Source organism: Pristiophorus japonicus, chromosome 8 (assembly GCF_044704955.1).
Source record: "Pristiophorus japonicus isolate sPriJap1 chromosome 8, sPriJap1.hap1, whole genome shotgun sequence".
Classification (NCBI taxonomy): domain Eukaryota; kingdom Metazoa; phylum Chordata; class Chondrichthyes; family Pristiophoridae; genus Pristiophorus; species Pristiophorus japonicus.
Window position 1 is genome coordinate 121190094 of NC_091984.1, and position 22372 is coordinate 121212465.

General features: G+C 46.5%; 1 protein-coding gene across 2 annotated transcripts; it reads left to right on the forward strand.

Moving 5' to 3' along the window:
• The first annotated feature begins 4112 nt into the window (after nucleotides 1–4112).
• Nucleotides 4113–7131, forward strand: LOC139268164 (tumor necrosis factor ligand superfamily member 6-like). 2 transcript variants are annotated; one of them, XM_070886209.1, is made up of 4 exons: nucleotides 4113–4786; nucleotides 4884–4920; nucleotides 5423–5470; nucleotides 6415–7131. In XM_070886209.1, exons 1-4 carry the CDS (start codon nucleotides 4547–4549, stop codon nucleotides 6816–6818), a joined length of 729 nt encoding a protein of 242 aa, XP_070742310.1. In that variant the 5' UTR covers nucleotides 4113–4546; the 3' UTR covers nucleotides 6819–7131. The 2 variants fall into 2 exon arrangements, with proteins under 2 accessions (XP_070742310.1, XP_070742311.1); XM_070886210.1 differs by having other exon boundaries at nucleotides 6549–6708.
• The last annotated feature ends 15241 nt before the right edge of the window (nucleotides 7132–22372 follow it).

Sequence of the window (22372 nt, forward strand, 5' to 3'; positions counted from 1 at the left end):
TCCCATAATGTAGTGACCAGAACTGCACACAGTACTCCAGCTACGGCCTAGCCAGTGTTTTATATAATTCAAGCATAACCTCCCTGCTCTTGTATTCCATGCCTCGACTAATAAAGGCAAGTATTCCATATGCCTTTTTAACCACCTTATCTACCTGGCTTGCTACCTTCAGGAATCTGTGGACCTGCACTCCAAGGTCCCTTTGTTCCACTATACTTTTCAGTGTCGTACCATTTAATGTGTATGCCCTTGCTTTGTTAGACCTCCCCAAATGCATTACCTCACACTTATCCGGATTGAATTCCATTTGCCACTGTTCTGCCCACCTGACCAGTACATTGATACCTTCCTGCAGTCCGCAGCTTTCGTCTTTATTATCAACCACACAGCCTATTTTAGTGTCATCTGCAAACTTCTTAATCATACCCCCAACATTCAAGTCCAAGTCATTGATATATACCATAAAAATCATGATGTTCCTAATGAATTGGATTGTACACCATATCACTGGAACACAAAATCCTTTGAAGTGAACCAACTTTTAAACTTGTGTTGCAAAATCAGTGCGCCGATCAGAATACTGAAGACAGACATTTTGCCAACACATAGAAAACATAGAAAACATAGAAAATAGGTGCAGGAGTAGGCCATTCGGCCCTTCTAGCCTGCACCGCCATTCAATGAGTTCATGGCTGAACATTCAACTTCAGTACCCCATTCCTGCTTTCTCGCCATACCCCTTGATCCCCCTAGTAGTAAGGACCTCATCTAACTCCTTTTTGAATATATTTAGTGAATTGGCCTCAACAACTTTCTGTGGTAGAGAATTCCACAGGTTCACCACTCTCTGGGTGAAGAAGTTCCTCCGCATCTCGGTCCTAAATGGCTTACCCCTTATCCTTAGACTGTGACCTCTGGTTCTGGACTTCCCCAACATTGGAAACATTCTTCCTGCATCTAACCTGTCTAACCCCGTCAGAATTTTAAATGTTTCTATGAGGTCCCCTCTCATTCTTCTGAACTCCAGTGAATACAAGCCCAGTTGATCCAGTCTTTCTTGATAGGTCAGTCCCGCCATCCCGGGAATCAGTCTGGTGAACCTTCGCTGCACTCCCTCAATAGCAAGAATGTCCTTCCTCAGGTTAGGAGACCAAAACTGTACACAATACTCCAGGTGTGGCCTCACCAATGCCCTGTACAACTGTAGCAACACCTCCCTGCCCCTGTACTCAAATCCCCTTGCTATGAAGGCCAACATGCCATTTGCTTTCTTAACCGCCTGCTGCACCTGCATGCCAACCTTCAATGACTGATGTACCATGACACCCAGGTCTCTTTGCACCTCCCCTTTTCCTAATCTGTCACCATTCAGATAATAGTCTGTCTCTCTGTTTTTACCACCAAAGTGGATAACCTCACATTTATCCACATTATACTTCATCTGCCATGCATTTGCCCACTCACCTAACCTATCCAAGTCGCTCTGCAGCCTCACAGCATCCTCCTCGCAGCTCACACTGCCACCCAACACAATGGTAACAGTCAGGCAAATCTATTAAGATAGTTCTTAAACATGTGGGATGCCCATAGTATTTGAAAAATAGGACTGATAACAAAAATGCTGTTGGTGAATAAATTAGAAAGACTTTCATTTATATAGCACCTTTTATGACCTGAGGACATTCCAAAATGCTGTACGGCCAACGAAATACTTTTTCTTTGAAGTGTAGTCACTGTTGTAATGTAGGGAATACGGCAGCTAATTTGCACACAGCAAGCTCCCACAAACAGCAATGTGATAATCACCAGATAATCTGTTTTTTTTGTTATGTTGATTGAGGGATAAATATTGGTCAGGACACCGGGGATAACTCCCCTGCTCTTCTTCAAAATAGTGCCATCGGATCTTTTACATCCACCTGAGAGAGCACATGGGGCCTCGGTTTAAAAACTCATCCAAAAGACAGCACCTCAGCACTGCACTGGAGTGTCAGCCTAGATTTATGTGCTCAAGTACCTGGAGTGGGACTTGAACCCACAACCTTCTGACTCAGAGGCAAGGGAGCTACCCACTGAGTCATGGCAATAGCATAAGCGTAAGGTCATGTTTACATGCCAACTTTAATGTCACAGCAGTTCTAAGTTCTGGCTGCAAGAATGCAGTCAGAACAATGATTGGATTCCCTATTGTGCTGGGAAGGTGAAAGTGAAACTTGCACCAACTGCAGGGTTCATTGTGAACACCTCCTCCATTCTCAAAGTACACTCCAGAGAAACCTGTTGCGCCTCGCTGTGCACAGTGTAGTTGCACCCTAATGTTTCTGACGAAGGAATGGAACATATCAGTGCGACCTTGTGTATGCCCTTACCTTGTTAGACCTCCCCAAATCCGGATTGAATTCAATTTGCCCCTGTTCTGCCCACCTGACCAGTACATTGATATCTTTGGAATGTCCTGAGGTCATGAAAGGTGCTAAATAAATGAAAGTCTTTCTTTCTAGTTTATTCACCAACAGCATTTTTGTTAGCTGTCCTATTTTTCAAATACTATAGGCATCCCACATGTTTAAGAACAATCTTAATAGATTTGCCTGACTGTTACCATTGTGTTGGCAAAATGTCCGTCTTTAGTACTCTGATCGCCACACTGCTTTTGCAACATGAAACTGGGCAATCCACACTAACGTGGGTGATCTCTTCCCCACCTGTCTACCGTCTCCCCCACTGCTCCGCCTTGGACTAGAATCGCACTGCACAGAAGTAGTCCATTCACTCCATTGTGTTTGTGTCGGTTCTTTGAAAGGGCTATCCAGTTATTCCCACGCCATCTGCTTTTTCCCTGCAAATTTTTCTTTTTCAAGTATATATGCAATTCCCTTTTGAAAGTTACGATCTGCTTCCATCACCCTTTCAGGCATAACAACACGCTGCGTAAAAACCCCTCCTCATCTCTCCTCTGGTTCTTTTGCCAATGATCTTGAATCTTTAGACCTCTGGCTACTGACCTTCTTTCCAGTGGAAACAATTTCTCCTGATTTACTCTATCAAAACCTCATATAATTTTGAACAACTCTATTAACCTTCTCTGCTCTGGAGAAAACAATCCCAGCTTCTCCAATCATCTCCTCATAACTGAAGTCTCTCGTACTCTATCATTCTGGCAAATCTCCTCTGCACCCTCGCCAAGGCTATCAGTGAGTGATGCCATGGGAGATCTACTAGTTATTTATCATTATTTTCTTCAGTATCGTGGCTGATATTGGGGGACCAGGCAACTGTGTAGAGTTGTTGTCCGATTCCGCGAGTCAGTGTCTTGGTGCCCGAATCCTTTTAAAATGTAATTTCTTCTTAGATTCCATTCTATTTTATGTGCTTAAATCTGCCATGCTCTCAAAACATGAACTGAAAAGCAGCATTCACACTTTCGGAAGCGTTCTCAACCTGTGAAAGCATCGGCAATGCAATCATGGGATCGAGGAGCCATATTTCAGAATTTCCCAAGGAGATTGTTGGCTAGATGGATTAACTCTGACCTTTCCTCACCCCATAATTCCATTAATTTTTTTAGGGGAAGGGAAATGAACTTGTTAGACACACATATTAATATTGGAAGAGACTTTATCAATGGAATTGTCATATTACTTACCTTTTTTAGGAACATAGGAATTGCTAGGTGAAAAGAAAACACGGTCCATCTAATTCAGCTTCTACAAGCCCGGTAGTCGTACTACACAACGATAATGTACTTGTCAACTAATCATGGCAAAAAATCTCTGTCAATTAGTCTACAACAAACCCAGACATGTGGTGAGGAAAACCCCAGGTGGTGGAGAACTTTGTGCTTCCATTATCTTAAAAGAAACACATCTAACAAGGATTAGTTTTAATGTAATCATTAACCTTTTTTAGTATTTCAGTTTGATTGTTAGATTCATATTGGGATCATGTTGGAGCTTTTCTTTTTCTTAACCAGCCCCTGATGAGTCATGCACCACATTCCATTCACGTTTTGTGTATGTGGGGGAGGAAATGTTGCAAATCACCCACATTTTTGTTGTGCAACAGGAAACAGGAAACAACAGAAATAGGCTTGACAGGCGATCTTGCATGAAATAGAGCAAAGATAAATGTCCTCAGAGGGTGTTTGAAAGTGTTCAGTGGCAATCATAAGCCGTCCTCAACACCTTGGAAATTCTGACAGGATCCACTGTGGGTTCAATCAGATTGTTAAGAAAAAGTGAAATAAAACGTCTGTTGTTGGAACGTTTTAGGCTTTCACTGTCAAGCCCACATTGATTGGACGGAAACGTTTTGGGCAGCTTTCCGTGAGCTTAAGGAGGAAGGAGACCATGTGTGGGTCCCCTAACTAATTGGGCCTTCGTATATAAAGAGAGGAGGATACTCCCACACACAGTGACAAAGCAGTTGCACGGACGAGGGACAGAAGATCAGTGAATTCTTCTTCGCTGAATTAAAAATACTAAATAAGAAGGTCAGACATTGCGGGCTACAAACAACACTTTGGACACTGGTCTTTGGATTGATCATGGAACCTAATTACCGATATCCACAAGTTTACACCGTGGGTGGAAATCCAAACCTTACTTGTTACCCGGCAGCTCCCGTGCACCCGGTAACCGTGCCAACACTGAAGAAAAAAAGAAAGGACTGGCACAAGGTGTGCACTGTTGTGATTCTGATCCTGGTATTGACCACATTGGCATGCCTGGCACTGGCCGCAGTCTACCTACTTCAACTCCAAAAGAAACTTGACAAAATAAAACAGGTACGTCCTTCTTTGTATGTAAGACTGAAAGATAAAGTTTTCATTCACTTGAAATTAGAATTTGAAAATCAAATGCTTTTTGTCTTCATTTGATCAGGTTCAAGAGGATGAAGCTGAATTAGCAATGCGTGTTGGTGAGTATAAAAATGGTTTAATTTTCATTTGAATACAAAATATTTCATATCCAAGTGCTATTGTGCTCGAGTCCGGCAGAATGCAGATTCCATCATACCTTTTTTTTAAGTGTTTGAGAACGAAACAGCGGACTTCAAGATTCAAAAAGGGAAAGATAATTGCAAAGTGATTGTACACAAACTGGTATAAAACATAGTGACAATGAGCAGAGGCAATATAACAAAGTGATACAGCCACATACCAAACAAATGTAACTTTGGCACATTTCAAAATGAACTGGAGTGTGAAAAGCACCAGTTTTAAATTCAATTTTTATTGTACCCAATGTTCAAGTCAAATCAGCCATCGACTTGGGTTGTGCTTTGCCAGTCGATGATTGAATCAGTCTAAATTACTAACTAACATAGACCCGATTATTTCAAGAACCAAGCTTTAAGTTGTTTATCTGCGATCGGCTGTGCTGTTATTTATCTGTATCTAATCCATATGTATCATTAATAGGACCTACAAAAATCCCAAAGGCGTCCAAGATTGCTGCACACCTCACAGGTCAGTGATTACCCTGGGGTTTCGGGGAGGGAGACGGGGGAGGGAATGGTGGGGGGCGAGGGGGGGGGGAATGGTTGGGGGACGGGCATGGGAAATACATTGAACAAAAATAAAACAATATAAAGGACAATTAGTATAAAATATAAAAAGGGAACTGCAAATTACAGAACAAGAATGAAAGAAAAGGGACTGAGATAAAAATGTGTCAGTTTGGATCAGCCAGTTGTATACCTGACTCTGGTATGGAATATTGTGGGAACTATCCAGGGTGAGACTCTGGAAGAGCACTAAGGCAGTACTGAGGGAGTGCTGCATTGTGGGGGGGTGCGACTCTTCGAATGAGACGATAAACCATAGTCCTGATCACCTGTTCTGATGGCTCAAGACATGTTAAAGATGCCCTGGTGATATTTAAGAAAACCAGAGAGTTCTTCTGGTGTGTGGGTCAGCATTCCTCGATGGTCCGACACCACCAAATAGAATCAGTTGTGATCTTATTGAATGGCGGAGCAGGCTCGAGGGACAAATGGCCTGCTCCTGCTCCTATTTCTTATGTTCGTGTGGGACATTGGTAGTGCAAAATGGCTGCCGGATTTGCCTACATAACAACAGAAACTACACTACAAAAAAATGACTTGCTTGTGTACAGTGCCGGGGACACTATGATGTTAAAGGAGATACTGAAATGCAAGTACCTGTATAACATTGGAAAAAAATAGACAGAGGAGAAATAAAGGAAATACATGAAAAATATCATTTATAAAGATGAAGGAAGGTGACAAAAGTTTTAACATAGGAATTATTCTTTACTGTGCACACTTTTAATTATGAAACAGGTTTTTAAGGTTATTCAAGCATCAATAGGTCACATAATCAGCAAACCAACTGTATTGTGCTCATTTGTACTGACTTTTACTATTTTATTTGCAACGATTGTATCGCAGGAATGAACTTCATTAGGAATTCCAATACACTCGTGTGGGAAACTTTACAGGGCCATGCTTTCACAATGGGAATAAGTTACAAAGATCAAGCGTTGATCATTGATGAAACTGGGCATTTCTTAATTTACTCCAAGGTCTACTTCCGAGGACTGGAGTGCAAATTGGACACATTGCTGGAACAGACTGTGTTCAAGCGAACTGATCGCTATCCTAAAGACCTTGTTCTAATGGTAACCAGGAGCAACATGTACTGTCCTGTGATTGATATGGCGTGGTCCAGAAACAGCTATCAAGCAGGACTATTTAAATTAAACAAAGGAGACCACGTATATGTCAATGTGTCAAATCCAGCCTCAGTTAACTTTGATCAGTCTAACACTTTTTTTGGACTACTTAAGCTTTAGTTTGCACAGATCATTTTTTAATGCATTTTTTTCATTTACTATGGTTCATAGACCTATTGACTTAAGTAAGCTTGTCATTTATTTTCTACATGACATGCACTGGGTAAAGAATAGCTAAAGCACATGTATCTTACTTAATCAAGCATGTAGTGGAACCCTATTGTATATATATTGAAAAGGATGGGAGAGAGGGTCAGAATGATCTTTACAAATGAGATTTACAGTTATTGATGTGTAATAAACTAATTGGAACTTGATAATGATTTTATCATATTCAGAATTTGCTTTCATTAGGTTTGGGTATGACTGCATTTGCCAGTGTATAAAAAAATGTAAAATATTAAAAATGTTGCCTCATATAACTATATGAGGTTTCTGTGCATTATCACTTTGTGATTGTTATGTAAATAGGCACAAGTATAAATAAAGAAAAACTTACATTTATATAGCGTCGTTCATGACCACCAGACGTCTCAAAGCGCTTCACAGCCAAAGAAGTACTTTTAGAGTGTAGTCACTGTTGTAATGTAGAATGTAACATAAAGGTATAGAAATGTCCAAACAGTTCACCATTGTGGTTTGGAGCTACTGGCATGCAATGGAAGTTGATGCATGTGATCAAGCTCAAAACCAAGCTGTGATGTGGATTTGCGTCAAAAATGGGAAATAGTTGCAGGGCAGACAGGGTCAAGCCTACATCCACTTCTCGCTAATTAACCTGGAGAGATAGTCTGAGCCTCCTTTAAAACCCCTTACCTGAGGACCTGGATTAAATAGCCGGGAATAATTAGGCCTTGGACATGGCATTTGACTAGGATGTCCAGAGCATCGAGATGGCTAGCACACCACCAATTGTCCTTGGTAGGTCTTTCCACCATGCTGAAGGCATACACCACCTGTACCTAATGTGGAAACACTGAGGCTTGAGATGACAATTACTGGAAGGGGTTACCTGGAGAGCAGGTATTATTTTCATATATCAGGCTGTGGTGTCTACCTTGATTGGGTTGTAGACAGGCAAATAGTTACTGTATCTTTCATTGGTGGAACCACTGTTTGGCTGTTTGGGTATGACGTATATCCATGCTATAGTCAGTGGCAGTGCACTCACACATTTTGTGGTGAGTTGTGCTGCTCACCTTGTCACTGGGGTAAATTCCAAGTACCTCCTGTCCGCCTGGTGAAGGCTCAAAACCATGCTTGCTAGTGGTCTAAGTGAGTGGTAAGTGGGTCTTTTTGGGGGCACAAGGTCGCTGCAAGATCACATGCCTGATGATGAATCAACCGATTGTTGCAGAATCTGTCACCCTAGACCTGAGCCAGTCAGGTCTGCAGTATTCCAGCATTATTGACCAACCAGTTCATTAATGGGATCTAGAGGGTCAGACGTGTCAATGTGGGTTGAGATTCCTTCCACTCAACCCTAGATATTTCTGCAAGCCAATACCCTGTGTGGTAGCGTGGACTTAATTAGACAACCAAAGGCAAGCTTACCAATGCTCTGGAACTGATAACCCATATAGTTGAGCAGATTGAACTCGAGCTGCAAATACTCCCTAAGCCTAGGCGCTTACCAAACTGAGGGATGACCTGATAGAGGTCTTCAAGATTATGAAAAGGTTTGATAGGGTAGATGTAGAGAAGATGTTTCCACTTGCGAGCGAGACCAGAACTAGGGAGCCATAAATATAAGATAGTCACTAATAAATCCAATTAGTAATTCAGGAGAAATTTCTTTACCGGGAGAGTAATTAGTACATGGAACTCGCTACTACAGGGAGTGGTTGAGGTGAATAGCATAGATGCATTCAAGGGGAAGCTAGATAAGTACATGAGGGAGAAAGGAATTGAATGTTGATGGGGTTAGATGAAGAGGGGTGGGAGGAGGTTCGTTCAGAGCATAAAGCATCGGCATGGACCATGTTGGGCCAAGTTGCCTGTTTCTGTGCTGTAAATACTTTGTAATACTTTGTAATACCCCTTGTATATTTTCAAAACTGCCCCTAAATTCTCTGAGCTTGGTAAGTCTGGTGTTTCCCTATTGGGGGAAAACATTTACTCCATATTGGGCAAACAGAAAAACGATTTACTTAGCGGTCTGGTTTGAAGACTCTTGATCACGGTGATGGATTCCCACGTGTGTCAGGCACCTGCCCAGGAAAACTTATAAATCTTAAGTTAATGTTTATACTTGGACAGTTTGTGCATATTATTTTTGAATAAATTATGCTTAATTTTAAAAGTGTTTTGCATATTTGTGAATGTTGCTTGCAACCATGAAAGATGGGTGAAAGACACTGATACGTGTGGGGTGCACATTATCAATGGGTCCTCGGCAAAAACACAGTTCACGTGTATAGGGTACTCTGAAGGACTATGTATCTCTGAGTTCAAACTCTCAATTCCCACAGTACTTTCCAGTTGAAGAGTGGCATTTGATGATAATATCAGTTATGTAGAAAGAAAGGCACCTGAATCAATATGATTGTTCTCGCAATCTAGTTCTGATTCGGCTGTGGCTCAGTGGGTAGCACTCTCACTTCTGAGTCAGAAGGTTGCAGGTTCAAGTTCCCACATCAGGGATTTGAGTACAAAAATCTAGGCTGACTCTCCAATGCAGTGTTGAGGGAACATTGCACTGTTAGAGGTGCTGTCTTTGAGATGAGACATTAAACTGAGGTCTTCTCTGCTCTCTCAGGTGGACATAAAAGGTCCCATGGCACTATTTTGAAGAAGAGCAGGGGAGTTATCCCTGTGTCCTGGCCAATATTTATCCCTCAATCAACATAATAAAAAGCAGATTATCTGGTCATTATCATATTGCTGTTTGCGGGAGCTTGCTGTCTGCAAACTGGCTGCTACATTTCCCACATTACAACAGCGACTACACTCCAAAATTACTTCATTGGCTATAAAACAGCCGGTGGTCATGAAAGGCGCTATATAAATGCAAGTCTTTCTTTCTTTGATAATAAGCCTTAACATCCACTAAGGATTGCTAGTTGAGTTCAAGGAGATTATCCCAAAAGTTCTTTTGATAACCCAAAACCATTAGCTTTTCTTTGGTTGGTTCAGATCTCCTTGACTTGGTGTTAGTCATAACAAAAATATTCATTTTCATATTCATTCTGACTTGAGCAACTACCACAAGCTAAATGAAAGTCTTTCTGCGCTCTGTTGCTAAGCAACTTTTGGGCCTCAGGTCAGCAGCGTGACCAAGATTATTGGCCCTGCAAACTAGCATTTGCACCACTTCCTGTGATCTTGTCTCTCTTCGGAGATGAAAATAAGAAAATGTAAATGCTGTCAATCTGAAATGAAACTGCTAGAAATGCACAGCAAGTCTTTCAACTTTGGAGAGCGTTTTGGACATGGCCCTTCATTAAATCTATTTCGTCCACAAGGGAACACTTTTATTTCAACCCTCTTCATTGGGAGGCAGGACTTCTATCTCACTCCTCTATTGATGGAATAGAGAAGGGTCAAGAATAAGGCCAGAACAGGTAAATTGAAGGATAAGTCAGTTCTCAACACTCTTGACTGCCTGTTTCAGTATGTTGATGGATGTTAAATATCTTTTTGCTCTATTCGAAAGGGAGCGGGGAGTTCTCCCAGTCTATATAACATTGCTCCCCCAGCCAAGAACAGAAACAACTTAATTGGTCATTTGTCTCATTGCTGTTTGAGGGATCTTGCTTTGGACACAATGGCTGCCAAATTTATAAAAATAGCAATTCTAAGCAGTTCATTGTTTGTGTGGTGTGCTTGAGAGGTGTTAAACCCTGACATGCAAGCAAGGGCAAGAACTTTGTGGTCGCCACAAAAGCTGCCGGTGCCACTGTGCCTGGGGGTTAACAGCCGCCATAAATGATGGCACTGGGAGGACCGAAAAGTTGGTGCTGGGGACTAATTATCATTAGCCCAGTGCTGAACTCACTGTGGAATGCAGTTCTGGTGGCGTTGGTCCCAGCAGTAGCCTTCGTGGCTGTGACTTCAGAAAGCATTATGGGATTCTTGAAAGGGCAATGCATTCTCATTTTCGTAAAAGGGCAATAACATGAACAATAACAACAACTTATATTTATATAGTGCCTTTAACGCAGTGAAACGTTCCAAGACACTTCACGGGAGTATTATGAGAAAAAAAATTGTGACAGCGAGCCACATAAGTAGAAATTAGCACAGGTGACCAAAAGCTTCGTCAAAGAGGTATGTTTTAAGGAGCGTCTTGAAGGAAGAAAAAGAGGTAGAGAAGCGGAAAGGTTTAGGCAGGGAGTTCCAGAGCTTGGGACCCAGGCAACAGAAGGCACGGCCACCAATGGTTGAGCGATTATAATCAGGGATGCTCTAGAGGGCAGAATTAGAAGAGGGCAGACATCTTGGGGGATTGTGGGGCTGGAGGAGATTACAGAGATAGGGAGTGTCATGTATGTAACCAGCATACTACTGTAACCCTTATAGTTATAACCAGGAAGTAGTTGAGGCCAATTCACTAAATATATTCAAAAGGGAGTTAGATGAAGTCCTTACTACTCGGGGGATCAAGGGGTATGGCGTGAAAGCAGGAAGTGGGTACTGAAGTTTCATGTTCAGCCATGAACTCATTGAATGGCGGTGCAGGCTAGAAGGGCTGAATGGCCTGCTCCTGCACCTATTTTCTATGTTTCTATGTTTCTATACAATTGTAACCCTCATGTAACCACTACATACTGTACATACTTACTAGAAATGCACACCTTGACCACAGGGGGTGTACTTGTGGGAGACACTCCTTACCAGGAGATTCAGGTATATAAGAGGAGGTCCCTCGTAGGACCAGACTCCTTGGTCCCGGTAATAAAGGTGAACGTCACAGAGTGAATGTGTCTGCAGTACGTGCCTCGTGTGATTATGTTTAAGAGTTAAGGACTCAACACCTGGCAACGGGAAACGGGAATCACTGAACCCAGAGGATGGCCATCGGTAGCTCAGAGGAACGTTACTGTATGGGTGGACTGGGACGATTTTGTGGAGAGACTCCAGCAGACCTTTCTCACGAAGGACTGGCTGGGAGAGGATGCAGCTGACAAGCGGAGGGCGCATCTACTAACAAGCTGCGGGACAAAAACGTATGCGCTGATGAAGGACCTGCTCGCACCCCACAAACTGGCCGACAAGTCTTTTGAAGAGCTCAGCCAGCTGATCAGCGAACACTTAAAACTGGCGAGCAGCATACACATGGCCCGGCACCGGTTCTACACACACCGACGTCGGGAAGGGCAAAACATCTCGGACTTCGTGGCAGACTTGCGGCGCTTGGCCAGCCTCTGTAAGTTCTCAGACGCCTGCAGGGAGGAGATGTTAAGGGATTTTTTCATTGAGGGCATTAGCCATGCCAGGATCTTCAGGAAGCTCATAGAGACCAAGGACTTAACCCTAGAAGGGGCAGCATTGATATCTCAAACTTTCATAACCGGGGAAGAAGAGACCAAGCTAATTTACGCGAGTAGTCCTGGGTCCAATGTGGCGATGGACCAAGGAATTAATGTGATTAACGCGGCTCAAGATCTCGCAGTCAGGCAAAGGCATTTCGAAACTGCAGCAGTCAGACAAAGGCATTTTGTAACTGCCCAAGCTGAAACCAACTCTAAGGTGGGCCCCGACAGGGACAATGGAGAGGGGAGCGGCAATTCACGCCATTAAGGGGACCATTAACACCCACCATCAGAGAGTTTAGAAACAAACAAGGGAACAATCAGAGAGGAATGCCTGCTAACAGTCCTTTTGTGAACAACTATCTCAGCCAATGCTGGAGATGCGGGGGCAGACATTATGCGAAAAGAAAGCTGCAAATTCTAGCAGTTCGTCTGTAGGAATTGTAATACCAGAGGACATTTGGTTAGGGTTTGCAAACAGCCGGTAGCAAGGCTAATCTATGAAACAGAGGAATCAGGCGAGGGGCTTGCAGTGCAGGACAATGCCTGGGGTAAAGCCATGGATGCTGAAGTTCAGTGGGTTCATGTGGCTGACGTCCACAGCTCATACACCAAAACGCCACCCATGATGATGAAAGTTTTATTGAATAGCATCCCGGTGTGCATGGAGCTGGAAATGGGAGCTAGCCAGTCCCTCATGAGTGCACAACAATTTGAGAAACTATGGCCACACAGAGCTAGCAGGCCCAAACTGGAACAAATTAATACGCAGCTACAGACGTACACCCAAGAGATCATTCCAGTACTAGGCAGTGCAAACGTGGTGGTAACACACAATGGGTCACAGAACCAGCTGCCACTCTGGAATGTTCCGGGAAATGGCCCCGCGCTTTTGGGAAGGAGCTGGCTAGCTGAGATGAACTGGAAATGGGGGGGTGTGCATGCCATTTCATCTGTGGAGTGAAGCTCATGCTCACAGGTACTACAAAAATTCGGGTCACTGTTTCAACCCGGTGTCGGAACGTTCAAGGGCACAAAAGTAGTTATACGCATCACCCCGGATGCCAGACCAGTGCACCACAAAGCCAGAGCGGTGCCGTACGTGATGCGTGAGAAAATAGAGAGTGAACTGGACAGGCTGCTCAGAGAGGGCATAATTTCGCCCGTTGAATTCAGTGACTGGGCAAGTCCCATTGTTCCTGTCCTTAAAGTGGACGGCTCGGTTAGGATCTGCGGTGACTACAAAGCCACCATCAACCGGGTGTCCCTGCAGGACCAATACCCGCTCCCAAGGGCGGAGGACCTTTTTGCCACGTTGGTAGGTGGCAAGCTGTTCACTAAATTGGACCTCACTTTGGCCTACATGACTCAGGAACTGGCTGAAGAATCCAAGCTTCTGATCACCATCCCGACACACAAGGGTTTATTCATCTACAACAGGTGTCCTTTTGGCATCCGTTCGGCGGCCGCCATCTTTCAGAGAAACATGGAAAGCTTGCTGAAATTCATTCCCGGCACAATCGTATTCCAGGACGACATCCTAATAACGGGTCGAGACACCGAGGAACACCTCCACAACCTGAAGGAGGTGCTACGCCGACTGGACCGGGTAGGCCTGCGGCTGAAGAAGGCCAAGTTTTTGGCCCCAGAGGTCGAGTTTTTGGGCAGGAGGATTGCCGCAGATGGGATCCGGCCCACCGAATCCAAAACGGAGGCGATCCATCCTGCGCCCCGGCCCGGCAACACATCGGAGTTGCGATCGTTCCTGGGACTTTTGAACTATTTCAGGAACTTCCTGACGAACTTAAGCACATTGTTGGAGCCGTTACATGTGCTCCTGCGTAAGGGTTGCGAATGGTTTTAGGGGGGACTGTCAAGAACGGGCTTTCAACAGGGCGCGGAACCTGCTTTGTTCTAACAAACTGTTAACGTTGTATGACCCCTGTAAAAAACTAGTTTTAACATGCGATGCATCATCATACGGGGCTGGGTGTGTGTTGCAGCAGGGTAATGGAGAAGGACAACTCCAACCGGTGGCTTATGCCTCCAGGTCGCTCTCCCAGGCAGAGTGTGGGTACGGCATGGTCGAAAAGGAAGCACTCGCTTGTGTTTATTCTGTAAAAAAAATGCACCAATACCTTTTCGGCAAACCGTTCGAGTTAGAAACGGACCACAAGCCGTTAACTTCTCTGTTGTTCGACAGCAAGGCGGTCAATGCAAATGCGTCAGCTCGCATACAGCGATGGGCTCTCACGCTGGCTGTGTATGACTACACCTTACGGCACCGGCCAGGCACCGAAAACTGCGCTGAAGCGCTCAGCAGGCTTCCACTGGCCACCACCGAGGGGGCGGCGGAGCAAAGCACCGAGATGGTCATGGCCATTGAGGCTTTTGACACCGCAGGCTCCCCCATCACAGCCCGCCAGATCAAACTCTGGACCAACAGGGACTCCCTCCTATCCATGATAAAGAAATGTGTCCTGACGGGGGATTGGGTGCCCACGCACGGGACATGCCCCAAGGAGGTCAGACCGTTTCAGAGACTGATGGATGAGCTCTCCATCCAAGCTGGCTGCCTGCTATGGGGCAGCCGAGTGGTCATGCCCCAGAAGGGGAGGGAAGCATTCATCAGGGAACTCCACAGCGAGCACCCTGGCATCGTATTAATGAAGGCCATTGCCCGGTCACATGTATGGTGGCCAGGGATTGACTCAGACCTGGAACACTGGGTTCGCAGGTGCACGACACGTGCCCAGCTGGGCAACGCCCCCAGGGAGGCCCCGCTCAGCCCATGGCCCTGGCCCACCAAGCCTTGGTCACGTATTCACGTGGACTATGTGGGCCCGTTCATGGGAAAAATTTTCTTGATAATTGTCGATGCATACTCGAAATGGATCGAGTGCATCATATTAAACTCGTGCACGACATGGATCAACGTGGAGAGTCTGCGCATGGTTTTCGCGACCCACGGCTTACCGGACATTCTGGTCAGTGACAATGGCCTGTGTTTCACCAGCCATGAATTTCAGGAGTTTATGTCGGGTAATAGCATCAAACATGTCCCGACGGCGCCGTTCAAGCCGGCTTCCAATGGCCAGGCGGAACGTGCGGTCCAAGTCATAAAGCAAGGCGTGCTCCGCATCCAAGGACCCTCTCTGCAGTACCGCCTGTTGCGCCTCCTGCTGGCCTATAGGTCCCGGCCGCACTCGCTCACGGGAGTTAACTCCTCATGAAACGTATGCTCAAAACGCGGCTGTCCCTCATCCACCCAACCCTGGCAGACATTGTTGAGGGCAAGCGCCAGTCCCAAACCGAGTGCCACGATCGTAACTCAAGGGAGAGGTGTATAGAAATGGATGATCCAGTATTTGTACTCAACCATGCATTGGGACCCAAGTGGCTGGAGGGCACCGTAATTGGTAAAGAGGGAAAGAGGGTCATAGTGGTCAGACTCAATATGGGCAGATATGCCACAAACACTTGGACCAAGTAAAGAAAAGGTTCAGTATAGACACCAATGAACATGAAGAAGAGCATGAGATGTCAACCACACCATTGCCAGTGGATGAGCAACAAGGACAATCACCAGCATGTACATTCCCTGTGGCCAGCCCGGACAGGCCAGGCCTGAATCACCTCAGGTGACAGAAACGCATGCCAAGGCTCAGCCACCAGAGCCTCAACTGCGGCGCTCCACAAGAGAGCATCGACCACCTGATAGACTTAACCTTTGAGTCAAAAAGACATGAGGGGGGAGGTGATGTCACATATGTAACCAGCATACTACTGTAACCCTTATACAATTGTAGCCCTCATGTAACCACTACATACTGTACATACTTACTAGAAATGCACACCTTGACCACGTGGGGTGTACTTTGGGAGACACTCCTTACCTGGAGATTCAGGTATATAAGGGGAGGTCCCTCGCAGGGCCAGACTCCTTGGTCCTGGTTTAAAGGTGAAGGTCACAAAGTGACTGTGTCTGCAGTACGTGCCTCGTGTGATTATGTTTAAGAGTTAAGGACTCAACAGGGAGAGGGCGAGGTCATGGAGGGATTTAAAAATAAGGATGAGAATTTTGAAATGAAGGACAAACTAAGAAAAGCAGGGCCAGATACAAACAGCAGTCTGGACGTGGTTTGAGGGTTAAAGAGCTAAAGGGTTGAGGCAAAACCAGTGTGGAAACATTTCATTCTGAAAAGCTTAATAAACCAAATCTTGTCAAGCGATATCTCCTTCGGAAATGAAAAAAATTAAACTGAAATAAAAATAAACAGTTTTTAGCCCTTACAGCTTAACCATCTTCTGAAAAAAAGTTAACATTGAAAAGAATTTCCAAATGCGAGTCTGCAGCTCTTAAAGCTGAATTTCCTTCTGCACCTAAAAAAATGGGAAAAGTGGGAAAATTGGGCTTGCGACCACCTTTCCTCAAAGTGCAAGTTGCTGATCTCAATTGTAAAAAATAGAAGCCCCAGAAGGTAAGATGGCAAGTTATGTCACATCTTCGATCAGCCATTGACAGAGGAGTGGAAGCAAGTGGCAGGCATGTTAATAACCTAAAGGGAAAGGAGATAAAATAACATCAATTAAAAACAGAGAGGCAGAAAAAAAACATGATGGACAAACTAGATGCTTTAATAATTAACAGCATTTTTCTTTTAAACTGCGCTGTTTATAGTTGGCACCTATCGCATTATCCAACCGTATTCATAAGAATTACTGTGTATTTTTAGTTGTCACCAAGAGGAGAATAAAGGTCAGTGGTTGCATTACAATGGCAGCAGGACATCCTTTCGCATCATTGTAAACCATATAGAGCGTGGACTGATTCTTAGAACTGACTCGTAATAATAGCCATCAGGTAACATTTGTCCTCAGCAGCAAGATAGTTCCTGTAACCAAAGTTTCCTACAGATGGTTTTCAAATACGCATCACATTATAGTGTTTCTGGGTCATTTGTTGGTGTCGGGGATTACAATATCTAATGCTATGGGGTGGCATCTGTATCCGATGATACAAAATAGGTTTAATATTTTGGTGGGGGGGGGGGGGGGAACCTGCACCGTACTGTTTAAATTAATATCTTTAATAGTTTTTAAGAAATCAGTCCTGCACAATTTAGTCACAATTTATTTATGAATCGCAAACCAGGCCGCCCGCTCACCTTGGGGCAGAAGTTAAAGGGGAGATGCGCTGTGTTGCGCGCTGTCATTTTCCCTCCCCCGCCCCCCGTCCCCCCTCCCCAGGGTCCGGCCCGCGATCATGCAGCCCGGCAATCAGTTTGGGTGCTGGGCTGTGGTGGTCCAGTGGAGGCCATCAAAGGGCTTGCAGAGCTCGCAGCGTCCCGATTCTGCCCTGAAAGGAAGTAGAGCACTCAACATTGTGCCTCACTTCCTGTGAGGGGTGGTAACCGCAATTTCGCTTTCGGGGGGGGGGGGGGGGGCGGACGGGGGACTTCCGCACCGGGCTCAGAATGTCTGGTCCTGGAGAGGTTACCGCCCCCAACTGGGACGACAGGGGATTTCGGCCCCTATATTGTGCCATTTGCACCCCGAGTTCTTCCTGACCATTCTCTCATAAAGCAAGGGCAGGTGCAGAGGGCCTACCTCTCCTTCACAGCCTAAATGGTTGCTAGAAGAAAGGGGAGGAGCAGCTTGGAATGACTTTCTCAGAACTGCTTCCCTCCCTTTGGGGGTAACACTCCCCTCGCTGGTCATGATCCTGAGAAAGATAACCCACCATTAAAGAAATTATGGAGCCAAACACAACTGAAGCTTTGCTTTTAAAGAAATTCCCAGAATCTTGAGAGAATTACCATAAATATTTTGAAAGTACGTTTCAAAAATGAATTTAATAAAGTTTTTATGGCCTATACAATATACATTAATGATTTAGATGAAGGAATTGAATGTAATATCTCTAAGTTTGCAAATGACACGAAGCTGGGTGGCAGTCCGAGCTGCGAGGAGGATGCTAAGAGGCTGCAGGTGGACTTGGACAGGTTAGGTGAGTGGGAAAATGCATGACAGATGCAGTATAACGTGGATAAATGTGAGGTTGTCCATTTTGGTGACAAAAACAGGAAGGCAAATTATTATCTGAATGGTGACAGATTAGTAAAAGGAGAGGTGCAATGAGACCTGGGTGTTATGGTACATCAGTCATTGAAGGTAGGCATGCAGGTACAGCAGGCAGTAAAGAAAGCAAATGGCATGCTGGCCTTCATAGCGAGGGGATTTGAGTATAGGAGCAGGGAGGTTTTACTTCAGTTGTACAGGGCCTTGGTGAGACCATACCTTGAGTGTTGTGTACAATTTTGGTCTCCTAATCTGAGGAAGGACGTGCTTGCTATTGAGGGAGTGCAGCAAAGGTTCACCAGACTGATTCCTGGGATGGCAGGACTGACATATGAGGAAAGTCTGGATTGGCTAGGCTTATACTCACTGGAATTTAGAAGAATGAGAGGGGATCTCATAGAAACGTATAAAATTCTGACGGGATTGGACAGGTTAGATGCAGGAAGAATGTTCCCGATGTTGGGGAAGTCCAGAACCAGGGGACACAGTCTAAGGATAAGGGGTAAGCCATTTAGGACTGAGATGAGGAGAAACTTTTTCACCCAGAGAGTTGTGAACCTGTGGAATTCTCTACCACAGAAAGTTGTTGAGTCCAGTTCGTTGGACATATTCAAAAGGGAGTTAGGTGTGGCCCTTACGGCTAAAGGGATCAGGGGGTATGGAGAGAAGGCTGGGGTGGGGTACTGAGGTTGAATGATCAGCCATGATCATATTCAATGGTGGTGCAGGCTCGAAGGGCCGAATGGCCTACTCCTGCACCTATTTTCTATGTTTCCATGTTTATAGCCTAATATATTTGGACAAATTGCATGAATAAAAATCTTGGCCAGTCTCTACAAATAAATCACAGGGACAGAAAGTAGCAAGGAGCCTGTAATTGTGCTTTACAAGGTTTCTCTATATAAATGCAAGTCGTTCATGTCTCTCAGTTGGAGTGGGAGCATTCAGATGCTTCAGTGGTGCAGTGTTGGCCTACCGTATCATCAAGTGGTGAAGCGTAGTTTCCTACAATGTTTCAATGAATTTCTAATTTCATCAGCCATCGAATGGAGCAGCTCGGAAACTCAACTCAGATGCTTGCTGACACCAAGTCACGTATGAACAAAAGCTAATAGATATAATACTAAGCGATTTTCATCTTTTCTATCATTAATAACCAGAATGGTTGTTTCATCGTCATGTAGTTAGTTCAGTACCTATCCATTAGCTCTTTACAGCAAACTCCAGCTAACTATATCAATGAAGCACTAGTGGTTTTGCTGGTAAATCTGTGCTTTTTCTTCGTGTGGACCTCAGCCAGACTGACCAGAAAGGATCTAGATTTGATCTTTGGTCTGTGTTAAATTAGTTGCTCTCAGCCGAGGCTGCAATAGAGACATTAAATTGGGTGTCAGTGCCTCCAGACTAGGGAAGGGTAAAGGGAAAATCAGCCCTCCGCTCCCCTGTCCATTGCCACCCCCCACTCCCGGTGGAAAGTGTAAATGTGTGGACTTTCGATGGGGACATGATCCAGCTCATTTGAAGAGTGAATTTCCTGCGGTCCTCTTCCACCATTGGAAGCACATAGAAACATAGAAAATAGGTGCAGGAGTAGGCCATTCAGCCCTTCGAGCCTGCACCACCATTCAATATGATCATGGCTGATCATGCAACTTTAGTACCCCATTCCTGCTTTCTCTCCATATCCCGTGATACCTTTAGCCGTAAGGGCCACATCTAACACCCTTTTGAATATATCTAATGAACTGGCCTCAACAACGGTAGAGCGGGACTTCTGCCCACCCCTCCATTTGTCCCCTGATCCCAGCCCATCTCCTGAGCAGATAACTGAGAAACCGCCATCCAGCTGAGGCCCAGGAGTTTGAGTACCAATGAAGTAAATCGGGGGGAAAATAAACCTACTTCCATTGGTCGGTGAGGAAGTAACTAAAGGGCACAACTATACAACTATAAGATTATCACCTTAGGAATGAAGGGAGAGGGTTAACAGAGTTTATGTTTATGGAGAAAGTTGTTAGGACATGGCATGCCCAGGCAGGAATAGTCTTGGGAGCAGAGTCCATAATAGCTTTTAAGATGGAAGTGGATAAATATGCGGAAAATACATATTGAAAATGGTTTGGGGGAAGGGTAAGGGAATTAGAGAAGATGGAATGCTCTTTCAGAGAGCTGGTGCAATGGGCTGAATGTGTCTTCTTCTGTGATGTAAAATGCTATGAAAATTTCCATGTGTAATCTCAGCATACTCTCTTGACAGGTTACACGTTTTGTTTGTTACAACAATATTGACTTTGATATGTTTTATATGTTACATAATTGCAGTCGTTAAATAGAAATTTTCTTTTGTAATCCTCTGTCAACTTGGATAGTGGCAACTGCTAATTCTTAGGGGCCGAAATTCATCAACTCACCGCCCGCTGCCACTGACTGCCGCCCACTGCCGCAGACTGCCGCCGACTGCCGCCCACTGCCGCCCGCTGCCGCCCACTGCCGCCCGCTGCCGCCCACTGCCGCCCACTGCCGCCCATTGCCGCCTGCTGCCACCCACTGCCACCCGCTGGCACCCACTGCCGCCCACTGCCACCCACTGCCACCGACTGCCGCCCACTGCCGCCCGCTGCCGCTGACTGCTGGCCACTGCTGCCCACTGCCGCCCACTGCCGCCCGCTGCCACCCGCTGCCGCCCACTGCCGCCCACTGCCGCCCACTGCCGCCGTCTGCCGCCCATTGCCGCCCATTGCCGCCCGCTGCCGCCCGCTGCCGCCCACTGCCGCCCACTGCCGTCCACTGCCGCCCACTGCCGCCGACTGCCGTCCACTGCCGCCCACTGCCACCCACTGCCGCCCACTGCCGTCCACTGCCGCCGACTGCCGCCCATTGCCGCCCATTGCCGCCCACTGCCACCCACTGCCGCCCACTGCCGTCCACTGCCGCTGACTGCCGCCCACTGCCGCCCACTGCCGTCCACTGCCGCCATTGCCGCCCACTGCCGCCCGCTGCCGCCCACTGCTGCCCACTGCCGCCCACTGCCGCTGACTGCCGCCCACTGCCGCCCACTGCCGCCGACTGCCGCCCACTGCCGCCGACTGCCGCCCACTGCCGCCCACTGCCGCCCACTGCCGCCGACTGCCGCCCACTGTCGCCCACTGCCGCCCACTGCCGCCCACTGCCGCCGACTGCCGCCCACTGCCGCCCACTGCCGCCCGCTGCCGCCCACTGCTGCCCACTGCCGCCCACTGCCACTGACTGCCGCCCACTGCCGCCCACTGCCGCCCACTGCCGCCGACTGCCGCCCACTGCCGTCCGCTGCCGCCCACTGCCGCCCACTGCCGCCCACTGCCGCCCACTGCCGCCGACTGCCGCCCACTGCCGCCCACTGCCGCCGACTGCCGCCCGCTGCTGCCTGCTGCCGCTGACATTGCTCTTGCAGATCCACCCAGTGCCACGTTTGAGGTGGCCTGGAGTGGGCAGGAGGGGAGAGCCACCGGGAACCGCCCATTGACATCAGCGGACGGCCGAGTGGCGCAACTGAGCTCCCGCCCGCCGAGTTCCCAGATCCCTGTGGGCGGGGGTCGGTGGGAGTTGGCGCCAGAACGGGGGTGGACTGCTGTGAGGAGGCTGGTCTGTCCCCAACGGTAAGTATGAAGAACCTGAAAAAAAGGTTGGTGAACAGTTAAAAAAAATTTCCACAGCAATGGGGTCCCCTGAAGGTCTCCCGAAAGTTTTTTTATTTTTTGCTGCTGATTTTTATTTTCAGGTCTTCGAACCTCCGTGGGCCCGACTCCAACCTTGGCAGCAAGTGCCTCTGCCGCCGAGAATGAGACCTCCCACCCGCTGCCGCCCAGATTGGCGGCGTATGTTGACCATTTGTCGCCCGCCGACCTTCGAGGGACTTCGGCGATGAATATCCCACCCATCGGCACTTTGGGCGGGCGGAGGCCTTGATGAAAATTGGCCCCTTAGTTGTTAATGATATGCCTCCAGCAGGATGGTAGTGGCCCATTGATGTACCTTCAGCAGGCTCTACAATGGAATAGGGAACAAAGAGAATAATTAGGG

Excerpts from the sequence above, each read along its gene's own strand:
- LOC139268164 (XM_070886209.1), top strand. The coding sequence starts at position 4,547 with ATGGAACCTAATTACCGATATCCACAAGTTTACACCGTGGGTGGAAAT. Across the intron at positions 4,787-4,883 it reads AACTTGACAAAATAAAACAG|GTTCAAGAGGATGAAGCTGA; the intron begins GTACGTCCTTCT and ends TCATTTGATCAG. Across the intron at positions 5,471-6,414 it reads GATTGCTGCACACCTCACAG|GAATGAACTTCATTAGGAAT; the intron begins GTCAGTGATTAC and ends ATTGTATCGCAG.